The 10,239-nt window shown below is 36.3% G+C and overlaps 1 protein-coding gene across 1 annotated transcript in view; it reads left to right on the forward strand.

Moving 5' to 3' along the window:
* The window catches only part of LOC149261401 (NAD(P)-binding Rossmann-fold superfamily protein), a 176,522-nt gene extending 173,790 nt beyond the window's left edge, over window positions 1-2,732 (forward strand). The window contains exon 5 of the mRNA XM_089381747.1: window positions 2,274-2,732. Coding sequence (XP_089237873.1) covers window positions 2,274-2,349 — 76 coding nt within the window. The 3' untranslated portion in view covers window positions 2,350-2,732. The remainder of the gene's footprint in view (window positions 1-2,273) is intronic.
* Window positions 2,733-10,239: the final 7,507 nt, after the last annotated feature.

Genomic DNA, 10,239 nt, shown 5'->3' on the forward strand with positions numbered 1-10,239 from the left:
GTTGGATGTTGTTGTATTGATTAAAAACACTAGTGTAATCAGTATTTGGCAGAAATTTAATAAATGAGTTGCAGCTATTTTGATGGAATACCTGTGGTATGGCATTTTTACATAGTTTCTACTTATGTTGCATATGTTTGAATGTTTTGTACTCTCATGTTTCATTTCACTTTTATGATATGTTGATTTTCAAGTTGATGAGCAGAATACATCTTACATGCTCTGTTTTGGGGAAATCTTCATAATTTGTCCATTTTCTTTAGTTTAGAAAGAATACATGCTTGTCTTGCTCTTTCTAGCACCTCACCAGTCTGATCCATCTCACTCAAGAACCTTAAAGTGTTTGAGTGTCTACCTACCTTGCTCCATCAGATGTCTGCAATCATACCCTTATTTGCCCTGACCTAGTCTCTTTGACCTAATCCTCATCCAACAACCCAATTTCAAACAATCAAACCCTTCTGCACATCATAACTAGCCTAAAACCCTAATTCATCCAACCCTCTTGGCTGTGATTTTGTGGAGAGAGCCCTCTCCAGCTTGGTAGGGCTAGATACCAAGTCAAAAGGTTGGTCTGTGGTTACCTCAGTTGGACTCTTCCTCAGCCTTCAAGATCCGAAGGAATGATAATGGACAACACTAGCTATGCTTAGAAAAGGAATTACATAGACGTAAGTTTGTTTTATCCTACGTAATAGCCCTTATTTTGTATTTTCTTTGGAGTTAATAGGGAGAAGGCGCTAGCAGTTTGTCCAATGCCCTGCAAATAGAGGCACAACTATACACATTGTCAAAAGAGAGCATTCAATCTCTGAGAGAATGTCTTCTGTATTTTCCACATAATATGTTTACCCAGTTTTATTATATGACATTTTCAGATTTGAAGGATCCTATATAAGCCCCTTTTCCTCTATAGGGTTTCTGTCTTTGGTGGCAAGTTTTGGAGGGGTTTTCAAACATTTTTGGGCTACGTGATAGGTAGTGCTGAGAAGCTCCTTGCCTATCTGGATCTTGCTGGTGCTCCTGACCATAGATACTCCATGGGAGTACCCATTGGAGCTATGCTCCTCGACAGGCAAGGATCTTCTTGGTGCTTGTGACCACAGGGCACTCCAGCTCCATTTCACCATTGGAGTGGTGGGACCATGACAGGAATGCTCCTTGAAAGCTCCAAGAGCTCCTAGAGCCAGTCCCTGCAAAAATAGAGTGTCTCCTATCTGCTCCATTGTTCCTGGGAACAGGGATACAGTTTGGTTCCCCAACTTCTGGCCCTCAGGAGCGGTACCTCTGAAACTTTGGTTATACAATCAAAAGCTGTTTTTTAATCTCTGGGTGCACTTGTGATCATATTTGTGCACACATGCAACAGCACCCACATGTTTAGATTGTGAATCTTTCTTCTTTTGGAGGATAATAATAGCTTTCTGAAATTAGACAAAAACTTTTTATAGGTGCTGTGATACATCATAGAACTAGAAGAGTAGATTTTCGTTATAGTGCAGATCCTCTACGGGTTGATGGCATGGACTTGCATGCAGCTGTGTACGTTTTATTCATAAACATTGCTTTACTCAAGAACATTGTGGGGCTTATGAGTCGATGATTTGTCAATGGTTCAAGAGAACTTACTGTAAAAAGAATCACATTATATTTTATGCAAAATATGAGAGAGTCCTTACGCTTATGAGATGAGGTGTGAAAACATAAATCCCTGAGCTGACTCAAATTCTAGGCATATGGATTCAAATGTATGCTCAATAGGCATTGAAGGGTTTATTTGATGTTGCAACACGTTTTCTGTTTTTCTAAAATTCAAGGAGGAGGCAGTTTGAACTTTGGGGTTAATATCTGAACATTTTGCTACAATGAAAGTGGGCACAATACAGAAGCCAGGGGGAATTACTATTTTATGAGTCATTCTCTAATTTCCCCGTTTAGTATTGTCATATATTGAACCCACACCCACTTCTTGGGAGCTGTACAGTTCTCTTGGTGGCAGTTCAACATTATTAATACAGATCTCTGAGTGGTGTTTTAGCATTGTCTTAGATGTATAGTTTTCCTGGTGAAACTTCAGCATTTTGCCTTAACATGTGAGTACTTTACTATGAACAACAATAGTTGATATTTTACGGGAATTCCTCTCAGCAAAATTGCATCCAGATCTTTTACATCTGTTACTTGTGCATGCCAGGTTGCAATCTTTTTACTGGTTATTTTGTCTCTTGATATATTGTTAGAAAAACAATTTATGGATTTTCTGTTGTTGTCAGGGCTCCTCACGCTGCCACAATGATTCTTGGTCTGACAGCCGCAGATAATGGTGCTTCATTGAATGTGCTTGCATAGGCTGCAGTAGTCCTCGATTATGCATCCTGTTAATGGAATGTGGTGTTACATGTTCTGATTCACTATTAAAAGTCTTCTACTGTCCTCTTAGCTCAAGCAATGTTGAAGAATTCTCCATGGTGGAAATGCAATTGTTATTTTCATGATTGATTTTAACTTATCATCGTTTCTTCCTTTGCTGTTGTGACTTATAATCATTTTGAGAAAAATGGAAATCAAATGACATGCTTTGGTGAAGGTAAATTTCAAAGGCTGTAGGCATTCCACGGTGCCATTGTAAATTAATGTCTTTGATGAAACGAGTAACACATGAGATTGATTCAGGCTGTTAATATTTATCTCAGATTTTGATTAAAAGGAGGAAAATTGGAAATTTTATGAAATGAGAGTTAGATATACCCTCACCATGTAAGTTACTTGGTTTTGGGGAAAATGTTCTGTATTGATGCTTGTTTACAGTGCTGGCAGATGTTATATTGGAAATGTGAGTTTTTGAATTTCATTTTAGAGATGACAATTTAACAGATGGAAAATGTGCATTTTTAATTATAAATCTGACAGTTGTAGATATTGGAAATGTGAACTTTTCAAGTTCTCTTTAGAGCTGTGCCAGTCTTATATGTAGGAAATGTGATATGGGGCTGTTTCACATTGCCTATGTTTTTAAATAAATTACATCAGAGAACTTAAAAGCATATTGTGAGGTACTTTAGAATCAGGAAAAAGCAGCAGAGGTTCTAATCACATTTATTTGATTCAGCAGAATCCTATGACAGTAAATTTTCATTTCTCAACTTAAATAGTGAGAAATGGATCTTCTTGGAAGTTACTTTGATGGTGACATGATATTTAGTTTTATGATGAGAATATATTAAAACAAGGTACCTATGATTCCAAATAAGTGCCCTATAAGAACTGGCTTCACTCCGATTTTGTTTTTCTGCATGTCCTCATGTTCCATGATTCTCAACACTTTTAAAAGAAGTTTAATGATGCCAACAACCTCAATGCAAACTCCCATAATTCATCTTTAAACATCAATCTTGAAGCAATTATTGCATCCAATTTTGTGCTCTTTCCAAAATGGGGTATTTAATGACTAACATATATTTGTGTCAATGCAACGTACTTGAGCAAAATACTGTTGTGAAAGAAAGTTTGTGCTATTTTTGTGATTGTTGGGTTAATGAGTGAGTCACGAAGGCTGCACACCCAAGCATACTTACATGTGTTCAATTATTTCTTTGTATATTTTGCTAACTTCTTTCATTGAATCCAACTTACCTATGTCATCCAAAATAAGAGAGATATACAACATAGAAGGTCCAAAAGAAATGATAGGATGGTTCTTGTTGCTGCCTAATCCAGACCTGGGCTAACGTGCAATAAATCTTTAATCCACTCGGTGTGGCTTTGGGGGCAAGTCTCGAGTTGAGTAATTGACACTCAATTCTCAACTCCATCGTCTAGGCTAACTTTTAACGAAGCCAAGGGGGTAGTCCCTAAGAAAATAACTAAGGCTCAACTAAGCTATAGCAAATATGAAATGTTCTAGGAGTCAATTTAAATACACAAAAATATATTCAACCATCAACATATAACATGAAAGATAGGTGAACAAATATTCACATCCACCATTAATATATAAAATGAACAAAATAGATAAGCAAATGAGTAAATGACATAAATAAAGAGAAATATAGACCAGTACCCAAAAGGTAAATGCTTATGTTTGAAAGTGAAAAGCCCAAGAAGTTGCTTGTTGCTCAAAAGTAAATCTGGCAAATGAAAGATCAACCGAATGTTGTAAAAGTAAATGTTGTGGAGAATATTCTTGGTAAATTTTATTAGTTAGACACTTGGATTTAGATATTTAGTGAAGTGAGATGACATATATGTGGTGATCCCTATGAGTGCATGATCGAGATGTGTGACTGCAAGAAAAGTAAATCTATATTAAGGTGTGTTTTCCATTATTATTTATCCTTGGAATGAGGTATAGAGGGCTGCAAGGAGATTCAATGGGAGGAAGCTTTGCTTAAATGAGTACTTCCTTGATTTGACAAGTCAACCAGTTGCCAAGAGATCCAACAATAGGGGAAACTAGCCCCCTATCCTGATTTCACAGGTCAACCTTTATTTTCCCCCAATCTTACAATAAAAATAGTGGTTTTCCCTATTAAACTAGATCAACCAACAAGCTATCTTTGGGTACCATGCAAGGATCAAACTAGGCTTGCAATGATGGAGATCATAAGAGAGCTTGATGGGGTTATCTACTCTTTGCAAAATTTTACCCCAATGAACGCACCATGATATGAGAGACAAAACACAAGAGGCTCCCCTTGCTGGGTAAGGGGGATTGGGATGCTTAAGAGATTATCTTGGCTCCCTCAGGATTACAATGCTTAGTAGTGATGGTATCCATTGTGAATAAAGGGATAAAAAATAGTTTTGTGAAGTTACAATGGTGTAAAAAATGTAAAAAATGCTTGTTTTACAAGTATATGGTTACGTGTCTCCTTTAGGTGTTGTAGATCTTCAAATTTGGTGAAATTTTGTCAGCATATCCCCTTTTAAAATCGATGGCCTGTTAAAAACCAGCAAGCAAATCCAAGTGAAAGTGCCCAAAATCACTTTGAAACACTAAAATTTTGTTAGTACAAAAACCAAAAAATATTCAAACTAAAATCTATATTAAAATGTACAAGTTCCTATACTCAACAAGTAAGGAAAACCAATATATCTTGGTTTTTTCTTAGTTGACCTCACTGCTGTTAGGACAACAAGTAAGAAGCCTTCAACACTAGATTTATCAATGAAACTGTAGAAATTGAACCAGAATAGATTTAATAATATTTTTAACAATTTATGTGAAGAAAAGGAAGAGAGAAATGGGCCTTCAAAGCACTTGGTGTAAGTGGGAATAAAGCTGCTTGTGTTTTTAAGAGGGATACACCAACTGAGGAGGTCCCTAATTTTCAAAGCTAGAGGTACTTGTAAAACTTAAAATCTTGCCAAGAGATTAGTAGTCATAGGTATAGCTTGCATAATGAAAATGAGTAAACATGCTATTCATGTGAGAAATACATGTAAATTTTAATTCAATCACGCAAACTAACAAGAAGACGAATAAACGATTGTTTATCTTCTCCTTTGGACAACAATGCCCCTATTAAGGCCTAGAATACAAACTCAAAGAAATACAATTAAAACAACAAGAAGGTTATCTCATGAAAAACTCCAAGCAAGTGTGAAAGCAAGTCACACAAGCCACAACACAATAAGCCTCCAAAGCCTTTTTTAACCAAAAATAGAACAATTACAAGCTAGCAACAATTCCCCGAGCTCTCAAGCTTCGAACACTAGCTTGCACAAGAGGCAACCATTACAATTGATAAGAATAAAGGAAGAAGATCCCAATGTGGTTGATGATTCGAAGGTAGCCACACGAGTCCCCAAGTGACAAAATAACAATTCCAAAAGTTGGCTATGTATTCCTCCAAGTGACCATGCATATCTCTCAAAGAGGAATGCATAGGCCAGGGAGAGAGCACGTATGCCAAGTGGAGATGTGAGTGGGGGTTGAGGAAGCAGTGAAGAGGAAGTGGTGTCCTCTTATCCTCCACTTTACTTGGCCATACTCCAAAAACTAACTTGGCTTGTAATAAATGAAACAAATCAGCCCCCATTTTGTGGGTGAACTTCGCCTCCATGATGGCAACAAACTCGTGGTGCATTAGTGAAGCAAACTTGGTTTCCATGTGGGCCTTTGATCTATCACTTAACTGGTCCTCTTTACTTAGTCACTCCACTCAAGTGCTTATGACACTCAATTGACTATAAACGTGTTCCCAGTTATTTAATCTATGATTTTTTTTGGGTTTTTTTTCTCACTTTTATGAGTGAAAACAATTTTTAATAGGGAAAATTTAATATTTTCCACCCCAAAGTGGGTACTAGGATAATGCTGGTACTCTAAGGATAAAAAATGAGTATTCACACACCAAAGTTCAACTTTTTTATTTGTTACATAAAATTAATTGAAAATTCTGGTTACACTGAAAACTTTTAATTATTAAAAAACCCTAGTAAAATCTAATGCAATTCCAGGAGATTCAAAATAATGCATAGTGTGGTAATATACATTGACCCTAAACATAGAAAACACACTCAAGACCTAATTATTCAGACATACTTCAGTGTTGGACGTTGTTAGTAGAAAAAATCAACTAATTATTTGTTATTGAAGAGCAAAAATAATTAAGTAAAAAAAACTCTTTGGAGCAACTTCCTTAGTAACCAAATCCCAACGGTCTAATTCTATTACATAAATTCATTATGCTAGTGACATTTTATACAACTCCCCCATGGGGGTATGTAATTTGCATGAAGAAAGAAGAGAGAGAAGGGGCAAAATTTTCCCTACTAGACTTCTAAACTTGAAAATTTTGATTGGTGCCTTCTCCATTAGGCCATGGAGTCTTCATTTCATGCTAGGTACATATGATAGGTAACATTTGGCTTCACATGGGGACATTTGCTACATTCTCAAGAAAGCATGTGATACCTCCAAAATCTATAATGATCACAACATCTTACCATAAGAATGTCAAATAACACACACACACACACATATCATCGCTGAAATGGAAGGATATCATGCCATGATAAAATGCTAAAAAGAAATGTTGAAATGAAAAGCAAAGTGGAATGCAAGGAAATGTTAGAAATACATTACAAAGGATGATCTTTGGGCATCACATGTTTTCAATAATGAATAGCTTGAGCAATTGCCCATTTCCAGGCAAGTCTATTGGTTCTCCATCTAGTTTGTTGAGGTGGTAAGAGTTTTGGCCAGCCACATCCCAAATGATATATGACCCTGCCCACAAATTGTCAAATTTCTTGTGTTTTCCTGGTTTTTCTCTTCTCCTATTCCACAGTGAAACCATGTCGCCTTTCTGAAAGATTCTCGACCTGAAAGATTTGTAAAATGTTCTCTTAAACTTTGCTTGATTTCTACAACTTTTATTAAAATATTTTCTCCTAACCTCATCCAATTCTATGATCTTTTTCATTCTGTTCTATATTGCATCCTTGCATGAGGTGAAATTATGCAAAAGCTAATACACTGGAAGCTTCAAGTGCACTGGTAAGGTGACATCTAAACTGTAACTAGTTTGAAAGGACTCTTTCTAGTGAAACTTTCTTATTGTTCCCCACTATCTTCTTAATGGTGGTCATTAGATTCTTGTTGCTAGACTTTGCAAGTCCATTTCCTTGGGGATAATAATTTGATGAGTGGCATGGTATAATTCCATATTTGAAACAAAAAGGAGAATTTTGTTGATCTAAAGGCTTTGGCATTATCATTTGTGATTTTTGCAGGCACCCCAAATCTCGTTATGATCTTGTCTTCCAAGAAATCCATCGGAACCTTTTCGGTGGCATATTGGGTGGGAATGGCCTCAACCCACCTCATGAAATATTATGTGGTAGTCAAGATCCAAGTGTAGCGATTGCTTGAGTTTTCCTTAAATTGTCTTATGAAGTCCACACCCCAATGTTGAAAAGGTACTTCTACTACTACTGGTTGTAAAGGTAAAGCAACTAACTTCTGTTTGCTAGTGAACAATTGACATGGATGACAACTTCTGGCAAATTTGTGCACATCTAAGAAAATAACTGGCCAATAATAACCAACTCTAAAGATTTTTTTTGGCTTGGAAAAGTAAGGTTCTGCAAGTAGAAGATGATGTCCCCATACCAATTCAACTGTTTTAACCTCTGAATTTCTGAAGAAACTGTAAGCTTTGATGAGATATTCTGACAAACCATCCTCAACGCATTTTCATTCCCTTACTATTAGCATTTGAGCTAAGCACTGACTTTTGACCAGAGTAGTGGGTTTTATCCCCAAGTCATATTCTTGTATCTTTGTAACCCACCTAGCTATGACCCCCAAACAATCCTATTGAGTCAATATATCCTTCACTGCTAAATGATGGGCATCAACTATTATCCTAGAATATCCAATATATACTCTGAAATGCTTAAGTGACTTGACCAAGGCATATGTTTGCTTCTCCATGATGTGATACTTTAATTTTGAACTGTGCAAAGTCTTACTCATAATTGTGATGGATTTCTCTTGTTGTTCATCATTCTTTTGAAAAACTCCTGCAATAGTATCTTCAGATCAAAAGAGAAAATTAGAAAGTCTGAGTAGTTAGGACTGACTAATACATGAGCCTTTGTGATTGAAATTTTAATGTCTTTGAAGGCTTTTTCCCCTGATCACTCCATTTGAATTTGACATCCTTCTTCAGGAGGGCAAGGATGGGCTTCACTATCTCAACAAAGTTAGGTATGAATCTTTTGATAAAATTTATCTTGCCCTAAAAAGATTGGGGAGCTTTTATGTTATGGGGTAAAGGGACTTTGTCTATGGCTTCAACCCTTTCCTCATCAATCCTTACCCCATCCTTGGGAATGATGTGACCCAACAACTTTCCTTCAGTCACTCCATATATTGATTTAGCTTGGTTTAGAGAGATGCCATACACCCAACATCTTTCAAAAAATTGCTTTAGATGACTTATATGGCTTGATCCATCTTTTGAAAACACTGTTAAGGTATCCTGGTAAATCTCAATAATTTTTCCAATTAACCCCTTAAAGGCATAGTCCATGGCCCTCTAAAAAGTAGCACTAGCATTAGATAACCCAAAATGCATCCTCAAGTATTCAAAGTCCCCCTATGGTGTGGTGAATGTGGTCTTGTGCCGATCTTCCTTTTTAACAATAACTTGATTTTGCCAGAGAATCCATCCAAGAGGGACATCATCCCTCACCCCGTAACCCGTTGTAGAAAGGTTTCCATGTTAGACAAAGGGTAATTAGCCTTTTTACATGCCAGGTTCAAATTTCTGAAGCCAACACACAATCTTATGGATCCATTCTTTTTTCACACTACTAAGTTAGAACACCATGTATAATGCCTAATCTGAGCAATAATCCTTATAGCTAACATCTTATGAAGTTTCTTTTGTACCAAAGGGGCCAACTTATGATTTATCTGTTTTAGCTTCTGCTTGAAAGGCTTGGTTTTTTCATCTTGGAGAGGGATGGTGCGTTGGATTACATATTCCCTATAAGGTTTCAATTCATCTGAATGTGAATGGTTGCACATCCCTATATTCTTTCAACAGATTTATCAATCAATCATTTCCTTCTTTGATGCATATTTCCTGATTTTAACCATCTTGGGATTCTCATATGTCCCAATTTTCACTTCTGTATGGTAACTAGATTCAATCTTATTTTCACTTTTCTTTTCCTGACCATCATGCCTGTAAAAAATTCATTCTAATGCTATGAGTCCTATAGGAGTGGATTTTATCCTAGCTTCATCATCATCTTGATATTATTTCCCCTCTTCTTTATAGACAACTTGAAAATTAGAGAACTCATGCATATTATTTATAAATCTTATTATGTGTTTTTCATCACTAAACACCTTCCAATGATCTATATTGTTAGGTACTGATGGTCTAAATATGACTTCCTTTATATATATATATATATATATATATATATTTTTTTTTTCAAATCCTTTATGAGCTGAAGTGTCAATGTCGCTACATCCAATGCATCTGCCTTACCATTTGCTTCCCTAGTGATGGCCATTATATTCAAAGCATCAAAATATTCCATTGTATCCCAATTTGCATTCCTATACCTCCTCAACCTCTTACATTTGCATGCAAATTAATTTTAACTTGGAGAATTATTAGAACAGAATCCCCTTTGATATTCAACAACTTGATTCCCACAGTCATAGCTATCGCCATACCTAACCAAAGAGCTCATAGTTTGTTCCTTCAA

Source organism: Pinus tabuliformis, chromosome 6 (genome assembly GCF_031772625.1).
Source record: "Pinus tabuliformis cultivar Carrire ecotype Pingquan chromosome 6, CPIR1, whole genome shotgun sequence".
NCBI lineage: Eukaryota > Viridiplantae > Streptophyta > Pinopsida > Pinales > Pinaceae > Pinus > Pinus tabuliformis.